This window comes from Asterias rubens, unplaced genomic scaffold (genome assembly GCF_902459465.1).
Source record: "Asterias rubens unplaced genomic scaffold, eAstRub1.3, whole genome shotgun sequence".
NCBI classification, from domain to species: domain Eukaryota; kingdom Metazoa; phylum Echinodermata; class Asteroidea; order Forcipulatida; family Asteriidae; genus Asterias; species Asterias rubens.
In genome coordinates, this window is record NW_022985709.1 from 173,786 (window position 1) to 186,675 (window position 12,890).

Below are 12,890 nucleotides of genomic sequence, written 5' to 3' on the forward strand. Positions count from 1 at the left end.
GTGGAAATAATGCACATTTTCAGCTGTTTACCAACAGTGAAAAATGTGAATTTCTTAAAAGTTCTACAGATGAATCTACTATTAATTGTGTTGCCACATTCGTCTTTTTATTTATGAACTTAAAAGAAAAACGTAATGTCTGATTGCCCCCTGTTGACTTTTCTCCTGCCAATGTATATTAAAATAATTCAGGTTTAAAATGTTAATGTAACCCTCCCTGGGGTTAAGGGGTGTGCTCCAAGTTGAAATAAAAAAATCAAATGAATGAATGAGTATTCCAAAAAACTGTCCGAGCCTCTGTGATATATTGTTTTTGCTGGAAACTCAGAATGCCTACCTCAAATCGAGCCAAATTCAATGATAGGGAGATTGTGAGCATGAATTTCAGTTCCCTCTGTCCCTATTTGTACAAGTGAAAAGTAGTACAGCACAGTAGGTCCATGCTTGATCATGCAACACAATGGAGGCTTTGGTTGGATATTTAAGCCAGCCCATCAGACTGACCGAAAAACATTGTAGGCAATCCAAAGTTGTTCAAAGTGACCAAAACCATTCGCCGTAAACCAGTCAAGAAAAATGTGGCAGATTTACTTGCCATCCGACGTGAAATGGTGACAGTATACACTTTTCAATTGTTGATTAAAACAAACCACGCTGGTTGGAATGGACCGCCGCCGAGTGTTAGCATTCAATTCTGTTAAAAGATATTCTGAGCCATTTCAAAATTGTGTCTTCCATGAATGGTTGCTTTATTTCCAACAAATTCAACACTATTTAAAAAAAAAGTTGTGCGACATTCTTACATACTGTGGCCATCTGTTTTTGTTTTGCATCTATGGTTCTCCATAGTTTACCACCTTGGTTGGCAAAGACTCGGGCTGTGACGTTGCAATAGAAAGGTCTATTGACCCCTTGCACGCGCGTCACACACGTCAACTGGTGCCAAGCTCACAATGTTGGTGGGCAAGTTAGGTTTACGTGTTTTAACGCCGCGTCGTCTAAAATGCGCACTTCACTGCATAACGCACAGCATACTCTATGCATAGAGTTATATATGAAAATGCACAGTGAAACTGCCCACCAGTATGGCGCATTCAAGATTTGTCTGATGATGACGTCAGGTGAAATGGGTCAATACTTATGCATTTGTTCAAATACTGCCATTTTCAGTAATGTTTTGGGGTGAATTTTATCGGAGCTTACCCTGCCGTGGCCACAGCGTACCAGCGTACCCATGTAGGCGATGTTCTTGCGGGTGTGTGTCGTACCATTCCCTTTCATTGAGTTAACTGGTTGGACAATCTTATAACTAGGTTTAGTCTCTCCGGTAAAGCTGGATTCATCAATGGCTAGATCTACGGCCTAAAAAAATAAAGGAAAAGAAAATTTTAGAATCCTGCTTAAATGATGATTATTTTTTACATAGGATTGCAACTGTTTGTCAAAAAAATGAGGAAAGTGCCAAGCACAGCAAGACTTTGTGCTGTTTCTTTTCAATTATTAATGTTGGGCCTACAGCTGAGGCCTGCGATAATCGTTGTGCTACATGTACATGTATGGCTGTGCAGTTTAAAAATTGAGGGATTAAAATTCTATAAAATAGCGATATTTAGTGCAAATGTTAGATTCAAGTTTAACACGGTTTGTTCAGTGCGAGTTTATGATGTAAAATTTTTTGCTTTGCAATTATTATTGACCCACCTCAAACATTCTCATATCGGCTGGTACCCTGTCTCCCACAGTCAGATGTACAGTGTCTCCGGGTACAAGGTTGCGCGCAAGGAAACTGGACAGGTTCCCATCTCTCACACTAAGGAGGATAACAAAAAAACAGGAAAGAAACAATTTAGAGGTGACTAGAAATTAAAGTGTTTTTATTGAAGCTTTTAAGCAGAAAAATTTACTTTTCAACAAATAAAAGTTGCTATGCAAAAAGCAGGGTACTAGTCACAAGTTACATACATTACATGACATTTTGGCTGGTTACCTACTTCTGCTAAACAATAATTGTTTGTGCTAAGCAAATGTGTGTGCTGAACAGCTTTACGAAATTGGGCCACACAGGCAGAGCTATGACAGTGGAACTTTTATAAGTTCGCTCACAGATTGAAATGTTGATTGATAAGTAATCGATAAACTTACCAATTGCAAGATGGCGGAACTAGCTTACTCAGCTGCTCCAATGATTTTTCAGACTTGTATTCCTGTAAGGAGAAAAAAAGGGCTTACTTGATGACAATTCATTGTTTGTTCCCTTTTCTTTGACTCCGCTGTATTTTTTTTATTTAAAGAGAAGGTACACTATTGGTAATTGTCAAAGACTGGTGTTCTCACTTGGTGTATCTCAACGTATGCATAAAAAAAAAACCTGTGAACGTTTGAGCTCAATCTGTTGGGATAAAATGGTGAAAGAAAAAAACACCCTTGTTGGACGAGTTTGTGCTTTCAGATAGGAATAAAAGACTTCTAGCTAGAAGTCTTTTATGATTTTCGTGAGAAACTACCTCTTTTTCAAAAACTAACGCTACTTCAGAGGAAGTCTTTTTCCACAATGTTTTATACTATCAACAGCTCTCCAATGCTAGTTACCAAGTCAGTTTTTAAGATAATATTTGTTTTGAGTAATTACCAAACGTGTACCTTCCCTTTAACAAAAACATCTTTTATCCAGCCCTTATTCCTTCCTCCCTTATTCCTTCTCTTTGTAAACCTCCAGCATGTACTCCTTGCTTTTGATTGCAAAATTTTGTTGTCCATCCGACAAACTTTAGCAAGGGGTCAGAGTTGTGGATATATGTATAATTTCTGAAATGGTTAAAGGAACACGTTGCCTTGGATCGGTCGAGTTGGTCTTTGAAAAGCGTTTGTAACCGTTTGTTAAAAAATGCATTGGTTAGAAAGATGATTTAAAAGTAGAATACCATGATCCACACAATTTTGAGTAATACTTTTGTGGATCATTATATTCTACTTTTAAAATATCTTTCTAATCATATGCATTTAATAACAAACGGTTACAGACCCTTTTCAAAGACCAACTCGACTGATCCAAGGCAACGTATTCCTTTAAACAGGAACAAGTGACTGCTGGTTATCCGGTTTAAACTGTTTCTACATTCCAATCCGAAATATGAGTGGACCAGGACTAACGTTAGAACACTTCATTGTCACAAAACCACAACCCACAGCTGTGGTGGTGTACAAAACAAACATATAAATGTAATTGTAGGCATTGAAAATAATGTATTACATTTTGTAGCAGATTCAGATAAGACACTAGACATAGTCCAGCTGCTAAGGCCCATTATTATGTGGACAAATTGTGCACTTTGTGGTAAAAGCATGAAACTTCCTACAGTTGTTACATACACCCTAAAGATCATTTTAAGACTTGGACCCATCTTGGATCTCACCCATTTTAGGGGTGGGGCTACGTTTTAAGAAAGTGGGGGGTAACAAATTTAATATGTCAGTTTTGACTATTTGAAAAACAATTCTGCTCATTTTTTTAGACTAAAATACATGATAACAGTTCAATAATTATTTGAAAATTAATAACTGTCTTGAATTCTGCCCATTTTGTGGGCGGAGTCATATTTTTAAGAAAGAAGGGGGGTAAAAAATGTAATGTCATTTTGACTAAATTTGCTTTTCTCTGCTCATTTTTTTTAGACTAAAATACATGATAACGGGTCCTACTACTTGCCGTCAACTCGCCGTCAACTCACTTGCGCCGTCAACTCGCCGTCAACTCCTCCAATATACATTTAAAATTCACAAAAGAAGCATAAAACTGTAAAGTATCAGCTCAAAGAGAATTCGTGAAAGTTTTAGGTCATATTTCGGAATAAAAATTGAGTTTTTTTCTCGTGAAAATTTTTTCTCGAAACAGCAAAACAGTCGGCCGCCATCTTGCTTTTTCACATTGATTAGTCTTGGCCCAAGATGTCAATGATTGGTACTTTTTTTTATCAACACAAAGTCGTTTTTAGGAATGAATTTTTACCGAAAACCATGAGAAATATGTAGTTTAGCCCAGACTTAACACTTCCGTGTCCCATTTATAAATTGTTCATGTAAATTTAATGAGTTGACGGCACAAAAATGAGTTGACGGCGAGTTGACAGCAAGTCGGCGAGTTGACGGCAAGTAGTAGGACCACATGATAACAATTCAATAATTATTTAAAAATTAATAACTGTCTTAAATTCTGCCCCTTTAGTGGGCGGAGTCGTATTTTTAAGAAAGTGGGGGGTAAAAAATGTAATATGTTAATTTTGACTAAATTTGCTTTTCTCTGCTCATTCTTTTAGCTTTTAGACTAAAATACATAATAACAGTAAAATAATTATTTAAAAATTAATAACTGTCTTTATTCCTGCCCCTTTTGTGGGGGGAGTTACATTTTTCGAAAGTGGGGATAAAATAAAACATGCCATTCTAGCCCCTTGATTGTTGTACTGATACATACAAAACCGTGTAAATACATGTATAGACATTTAATTACAATATTTCTACATTTTCAGTATGCACTACATAGTTGTTTGCATTAACAGCGTTTACAATTTACTCAAAGCACTTAGTTGCTCCCTCTTGAGAGTAAACGATTGGGTGCTAAACAAATCGAACCAGCAGTGATGCCTTAATATTGAGTATTCTTATACAGTTTTTGCCTCTCCAAATTCCCACAAGAGCTCATTCGAACTGATGATGTGGCCCGACTCTACCCATCAGCCCCCAAAATGCTATACAGATACCTCAACCAGCAACACCCAAGCATCAAGTTCACCGTGTTCACCATGGGACAAGGGCAGTCTGGCAATAGCTGTCTATGCCTGATCCCCACCACAAAGACAACACCCTCCACCACAGTTTCCAATGAAAAATAACCAACATTGACCGTTGTACACCAGTTCTTCTTTCATTACCCTAGCATCTAAACACACCCTCTTGTTCAAGGTTCCTACAACTTGTGTCTATGGTGTTCAATATATAGGACAGGATAGCCTTTGTCGGAGTTGTGAGTTGGTCTGTTGGAGTTGTGGGTTTGCCAGTCTGAGTGATTCAATGCCGCCGTTCTGCTTTCTTTTGTCATGTCGCTCGCCTGGCTGACAACAACCCAGCTAAAAACGCTATTTGCATCGCCAGCAACTCCAGGGGAGGCCTAGCACCAGCTCCTGGCTGGAAAATATCCAGAGGCCGTCCAAGATCATCTTGGGGTAAACAACTGCCTGGCCTAGTGAAATCGACCACAAAGCTCTATAGGACGTGGACACAGGAGATCGGTGCGACTGACCCTTGCTGTCTCTGCAGTTGATTAATTGAGTCAGAGTGAAGAGAATTGGCTAGTTGGAGTGACGAGTTAGTGCGGAACCGGTTCAGGAGGTACATTTTACCACTGGGAAGGTCTATCCCCGGGAACTGGATGGTGCGATCCTTTTTCATCAGGAACTTGTGCCGTCTGGACCTTGCCACTGCGTGCGCCGCTCTTCTGCTTTAGCTTTAGAGAACCATCACTGATATGGCACACTCTCTTTGGATCATCTGAATAGGGAAATTTGCCTTACTCAGGACTCGTAGCCAATCAGTCTTTGTGCAGCTAACAGCACCAGCGATGGTCCTCATGGTGCTGTTCAATTGAATATCGAGTAGGCTTGAGAGTTTCTCCAAACTGGATCACAATACTCAGCCCCCAGTGGCAGATAGCTAGCGCCGATGAGCAAAGTGTTTCGGCATTTGCTACCAAGAATTTACCAGTGAGATTGTGGATCATATTGTTTCTGGTCCCAATTTTGACAGTCACCTTCTGCAGAGGAGTTTTAAAGGCAATTGTAGGGTCACCGCAATGGTATGGACAGCTACAGTTTCAACCAGATTAACACCACCAAGCCGCCCCAAACTTAACTATATGTTCCCATACCCAAGGTCAACCACATACCACTACTCACTTTCTTCCGTGTATGTTCCATCAAGCAGGCATAAGGCCAATATACCCTCCGCTCACAAGAAACTTCATCATAAAACGACCACCGAATTGACTATAGTGCTGCAGAGCTCATCACTCTCATTCAGCCTTTTATCTCTGTAATCGTGAAGCCAAATGCCAACTGAACGTCTCCTGGTCTGGGGCTCTTCTTGAAAACTGTGACCATACATTGTATCTAGGTGTCACCCTAGACCGCTGCCTCTCCTTTAAGACCCATGTTGCGAAGACCAAAGCCAAAGTCTGTGCAAGAAACAACATTGTCAGCAAACTTACTGGAACAAGATGGAGTGCCAGCCCAGACACTCTTCGATCAACAGCCTTAGCCCTTTGTTTTTCATCTGCAGAGTATGCGTGCCCAGTCTGGGAAAGATCTACCCACACTAAGAAGATTGATCCAGCCATCAATGCTACATGCCGACTCATCACTGGATGCCTCAGACCAACACCAACTGATAGCCTGTACAAACTTTCTGGTATAGCCAGACCACGAGCGAAACCCTCCATTCAGCCACACACCTGCTATGAATAGACTCGGTCCAGGAAAAGCTTCCTCAACAAAGTCAAACCAAGTGCAGAAGCCAGGGCTCTTCGAACTGCCATGTGACATGAGAGACTTGGTAAACTTCCACCTAGAACATCCATGGACATAAGTGCTTCAGAAGAACTCCCCCCTGATGCTGACTCAGGTTGGGCTGAATAGAAGTGCCTCAACAGACTTGGAACATCAACTGGCCGGTGCAACGTGTCTCTCAAGAAGTGGGGATATCTAGACTCTGAAGACGTTACCTGCATATGTAAGACAGAGCCACAAACTATGGAGCAGGAATACAGAACAGAGGACCTTGCAGAGTACAGCGATCTTGCTAGGAACTGTGTCCAGTTCTGGCTGAAACACAATATATAGTGTGTGTGGACACGATAAGAAGAACAAGAAGCCTTGGCACCGCGAATGCATTAGAGGACATTGAAGTTACCAGCACGACACCCTTCTTCAAAACATTAGCCTCCAGCTAAGTGACATTTGGCTCCTACTCTTCCTGACCAATGGATATCGACCCTCTATCCACAGCACATTTCCTAAACCCCCATTAACTTGGGTCGTACTGGTATATTTCAATGGCCTCTCTAATGGCCTCACCAAATACCAACTCACCACTTTTCCTTTTCCCTGTACATGTTACCTATTTCAGTATTCCGACATGTATGCTACAGCTCAGTGATCATTCCAACACATCCCAACCGAATAACTACACTGTATGAGTGGATTCTTCGCCATATGTTTAACTGCAAACCTTTCTCAAAATTGCAAAAAAACTGCTAATATAAAATTTACTTATTGTTCTGGCCTGCATGGCATGGTGCCAGATCACACTGTGCGGGTATAATGGCGTGTTTGAGAGCTTGAGTTTGCCATAGCCATAGCATACATAACCGACGATTTTACAGTACATGTATGTCTGATGTCATTACTATGACAGAGTATCAGATTTTGCCGGCCCAGGACATACTTTCATTCCCGTGTTGTTGATGAGATTGTTGGCTGCTTGTGCATTCTTGGCTGTATTACACATGTGCAATTTAGCGAACCCTCGTTTACTACTCTGGCCCCGCCCACAAAAGAGGGGATAAATAAAGAAACTATTTAAACTCATGGAAAAATGTATTCTTTTATAGTATTTCTATTCAAATAACATAAATCAGCTTAAAAAAACAATTAAAAAACAGTAATAGTTCACTAAAGATAACACTTTGTTTTAAAAACGCCCACTTTTATAAATATTGAAACTCCGCCCACAAAAGGGCATTTTTTTCACTAATTTATGTTCTAACTTATAATTATGATTTTCAAGTTTATATTTCTGGTCAAAAGAACAAAAAAAAATTATTCTAAGTATGATTTTGCCCAATATTTATATCAAAGACCCCCCTTTTTATGCAAATGATGCTCCGCCCCCAAATAGGAGAGACCCAAGATGGGTCCAAGTCTAAAATTGATTATTAGCCCAATACCAACCATCATAGCAAATTTCATGCTTTTACCACAAAGTGCACAATTGTTCACCTTAGCAGCTGCACTAACAGTTAATAACCTCAAAGTCTCATATAGCGCACTATCTACCAAACAAGTTACTCAAGGAGCTGAGTACATATACAAACATTCAAAAAGATAGGTTATTGCAGTGATGAATTCTGAGAACCAGTTACACCAACAAAAATGCCCGCCCTCCCCCACCGACCTTCTGAATCCTTAATTTCTGCAAAAAGGATAGGGTACAGAAGAACTTAAGGAGTGTAAAATGATTTTTTTTTTAAGAAAAACATTTTCAACTCAATCTTTACAGTGAGATAAACCATTATAAGAAGCCGGGAGAAAAAATTAAAGTGAACTTACCTGCACAAAGGCAACAGTCACCACTATCAAAATTGCCTGTAATGGGAACAACAAAAGAAGAAACACATTTCATTCTCAATTTTGGATGTTTACACTGGCTGTATGGGTTTTAAGGACAGGTGAAAAGATCTAATTGAAAAAACAAAATTGATAATCAAAGGACAAAGACACAGGGGAAGGGAAATGTAGAAAGTATGGCAGGAAAGCCCCCCCCCCCAAAAAAAGGCGTAACCCACTGTTGTTTCTGCGCGTTTCGCCGTGTCATGACATGATTGTGTTACAAATAAATCTGTAATTCTTGCTAACGAGAATTTATATTGTTTTACCGTTTTCTCAAAAAGTAAAGCATTTCATGGACTAATATTTCAAGAGAAGTCTTTAACCATTACCTTCTGTAAACCCTGTAAATTATTTGTAAATCTGTGATGCTTGTTTTTTATTTTCTGTACCGAAAGGGTCCAATGGCTTTAATAACCATTTTTCTCAAAATTTGCATTTTAAGTAATTAATAACTCAAGTCAAAAATGCACCCGGCCGCGTGGCTTTTTCAGCCGAGAGTAAAAAACGGCTCATCTATTATAATGACCCTGGACGCCAGTGACAATTTTCCCCTATAGGTTTTGAACACAGTTCTCCAGCTTTGGCATTTCCGCACCAAATAGCCGCCACTGACGTCACGATTCCTTTGTCGCGCGGGTTTGTTTGACCCCACGTTTTTCAAAAATTTGGCTTGGAGCATTCTGGAGAAAAACCCATTTTTACCATGTTTTAACATGAGGTAAGAGACTCATTATATTTTTATGTTTCCTGAATGGACTGCAGCTGTTAGAAAACTGTAATATCTATATATTTGAGATCATCCTTTATTGGCTGTTTAAAGGGAGATGTCACTTACCACAGTGATGCTGATTGCATCATCGTACTGACCCATGACGATTGAAACCACAGCTGAGGCCAATAGCAACATAATCAATGGATCCTTAAACTGTCAAAACAAAAGGAGAAAAAAGAGAAGTTTATTTTAAGAAATCAGAAAAAGCTTCAAAGATACAGACCCTCTGTTGTACCGATACATTTGACACAACATTTGAGGTCCTCCTTGTGGCTGATAAGAGCACTGGCCTCAAGCCATGGTTTTTCTCATCAGCATAGTGTGGATTTAAGTCCCGATTGGTGCACTGGTGTCCTTATGGTTTTTCTCATCAGCATAGTGTGGATTTAAGTCCCGATTGGTGCACTGGTGTCCTTATGGTTTTTCTCATCAGCATAGTGTGGGTTTAAGTCTCGATTGGTGCACTGGTGTCCTTATGGTTTTTCTCATCAGCATAGTGTGGATTTAAGTCTCGATTGTGGCACTGGTGTCCTTATGGTTTTTCTCATCAGCATAGTGTGGATTTAAGTCCCGATTGTGGCACTGGTATCCTTATGGTTTTTCTCATCAGCATAGTGTGGGTTTAAGTCCCGATTGTGGCACTGGTGTCCTTATGGTTTTTCTCATCAGCATAGTGTGGATTTAAGTCCCGATTGTGGCACTGGTGTCCTTGAGAAAAATACTTTTATCATAGTTGCTTAGTCATTGGATTGGGAATTAAGCAGCAGGTCCTGTATACAGTGATTGGCAGTCACCATACATGCTAAAGAGCCAATCCTTTGATTTCACTAAACTCTTCCTAACTTAAGACTAATCTTAGGACTTAGGATGAGTCCCAACCCTGCACTGTAGCATGCAGACCTTAAGATTAATCCTAAGTTAGGACGAGTTACTCGTCGAGATTAGACGAGTCCTAACTCTTTGTGAAATCCACCCCAGAACAGTTAGTGTCAAAGAGTAAGGGTTAACCCTGTGTTTCTGGTTCACTTTGCAAGCAGGTTTCATTAGGCTTGTATTAGTGACAGAATATTTGTACTTTTTTGCAACTATTCATGGTGTGGGACAGCCATTTGTAAATCTCTTTCCTTTTTAGATGAGGTTTACACATTCATGTACCTGCAAGTTCACTATAACTAGACCCAGTAACTAGGGCGCTGTACTCTTTAAAGCCAGTGGACACTATTGGTAATTGTCAAAGACTAGCCTTCACAGTTGGTGTATCTCAACATATGCATAAAATAACAAACCTGTTAAAAGTTTGATCTCAATCGGTCGTCGAAGTTGTGAGATAATAATGAAAGAAAAAACACCCTTGTCACAAGAAGTTGTTTAGATAGTTGATTTCGAGACCTCAAGTTCTAAACTTGAGGTCTCAAAATCAAATTCGTTGAAAATTACTTGTTTCTCGTAAACTATGGCACTTCAGAGGGAGCCATTTCTCACAATGTTTTATACCATCAACCTTCCCCCATTACTCGTCACCAAGAAAGGTTTTACGCTAATAATTATTTTGAGTAATTACCAATAGTGTCCACTGCCTTTAGGAAAGGTTGACTTCAATTCAAAATCAAACATCTCAGTTCCAAAAAAGAAAGGAACTCAACATAAAACTGTAACTTGTGCCAATGTTTTAGCTTCCAGAAAAAAACCCTCATTCGATTATCCTCTTTGTTTCTGGATGTTGTTGCTGTATTACCTGATCGAGATATTTCTTCCAGAGTGGTTCCTCCTTGGTGATCTCAAAGTCATTGTGACCGTGCACCCTGAGTCGTCTGTCCGCCTCGATGCTATCGAGGCCCGTCTGTGGGTCGGTACAGAGACGCTGGATGACATCCTCTGCCGACTGCTCTGAGGCAGCCTCAGATGAGAGGAACTGCATCTTTGCCTCTTTGTTGCCGCTCACACAATCCAGGATTCCTGCTTTCTAAAAGAGACCACCCCACAAAAAATGAGTGATTAGCAAATATTTACGAGAAGGCCTACTGGGTAACTTTTAGCGAACGGTATAAACATCTCCGTCTTCCTCTATGCCTGTGAGACCTGGACTCTGAGAGCCGATCTAAAGAAAAGAATACAGGCCACAGAAATGAGATGCTACAGGAAGATTCTTTGCATTTCCTACAAAGACCACCAACGAGGAGGAACGGACCAGAATCGCGACCAATAATGGCAACATTTCGAAAAAAGGAGTACAGCGCCCCAGTTACTGGTGGGTGGGTCTAGCAATGCCAGTCTCTCTCCTCATCATACAAATATTGGTCCAATTAACACTACTCTATGAAGTGCACTAATAAAATGTCATGCAGGATGCACACAGAAGAACAAAACTTTGATAACTCTCTCATGTATCGCCACCACTTTTTCTCTCATTTTTGGAAAAAAGGGATATCTCATTTTAAAAGTAAATTTAGAATATCGAACGGAAAAGTTGTGGCGCCATAACAGTAACTTTCCCAAACTTTATCATTTTGTTTTCGTTAAAAAACGAATAAAAGTAAAAGTTAACTTACTAATAAATTTAAAAAGCCAAAATAAAAGGTTTGTTTAAACTCTTCTATAAAAGTTCTACTCAGCATGCTCATCCTCAGGCTCACTGTCAGTCACTGCACCATTGCAGTTGCACTGACGGAAAAGTTTCCGTATGGCGCCACCACTTTTTCATTCGAAATAAAATAATTATAGTATCTAATTTACCTGATTGATATATCCCTTTTTGTAAAAATGAGTGAAAAAGTGGTGGCGCCATACGGAAAGTTATCCGCACTGACTGCTGACTGAGTCTGGCAGGTTTGGTTATTACTGAATTTAGAAAGGAAAATATTTCGAGTTCCATTGTCGAGTTCTAGTTCTACCTCCATGATAAGGTTTATCGCGAATTAGCCCCACTTACTTGTGTGGCCAAGAATGCTATCCTTTGCCACACAAGTGGGGCTAATCGCGAATAGCAAAAAATCAAGAGAGGGAGCTGTTGAACCATGGAGTTCCTCCATGGTTGAACCCACACAAAGGTATAGGCGTTGCGTGCGCGAGTCGTTGTAGAAAAAAACTGCATAGTAACCGCCCCATATTCCTTCCAACAATGCACTGCGTTTCTGAATCGCGATAAACCTTATAATTGAGATGAGACTGACACTAACAGTATTCCAGTAACTTTAATGTAACCTGTTATTAACTGTGAATACAGACTGTAGTATAATACAATGTACACTGTAACTAGTAAGTATCCTTGCACTGCTCAACTCAACGATGTAACGTCGTCTTTATTTTTAGCTATTCCAATCATGGGATAATGTGGTGACTGACTCACTTTTTGTTCGACTTCCCGCTGTTGCTGCTGGTAGTGGGACTTGTTTTCATAAGTCTCGGCCTCTTTTCTTTTAAGATCTGACATCGTTAAACTTCCACTTGTTAACCATCATATTACCTCAGGAAGGCAAATTGCACTGTATAAGTTGCAGAATAAACGTAAATAGATGACATTTAAATGGATCAATACTTGAACTTCTTTTGAAGGATTTCGGCGAAATGAACATTTCCCAACGCATAAAATAATATGCGCATAAAAAACACCGGTGAAACAAAACTGAGCTAAAGAAAAGAACCCCCTCTGTTGACGAGTTGTCAGAATTATTTTGTCATCA

At 39.8% G+C, this 12,890-nt stretch overlaps 1 protein-coding gene across 1 annotated transcript in view; it reads right to left on the reverse strand.

The window, feature by feature from the left end:
- Positions 1 to 12,842, reverse strand: part of LOC117305967 (calcium-transporting ATPase type 2C member 1-like) — a 47,209-nt gene extending 34,367 nt beyond the window's left edge. The window contains exons 1-7 of the mRNA XM_033790812.1: positions 12,557 to 12,842; positions 10,946 to 11,173; positions 9,274 to 9,363; positions 8,379 to 8,414; positions 2,143 to 2,204; positions 1,702 to 1,810; positions 1,204 to 1,362 (exon numbers count right to left, since the gene is read on the reverse strand). Of these exons, the coding sequence (XP_033646703.1) occupies positions 1,204 to 1,362; positions 1,702 to 1,810; positions 2,143 to 2,204; positions 8,379 to 8,414; positions 9,274 to 9,363; positions 10,946 to 11,173; positions 12,557 to 12,640 (768 nt within the window). The 5' untranslated portion in view covers positions 12,641 to 12,842. The remainder of the gene's footprint in view (positions 1 to 1,203; positions 1,363 to 1,701; positions 1,811 to 2,142; positions 2,205 to 8,378; positions 8,415 to 9,273; positions 9,364 to 10,945; positions 11,174 to 12,556) is intronic.
- Between the last annotated feature and the right edge of the window lie 48 nt (positions 12,843 to 12,890).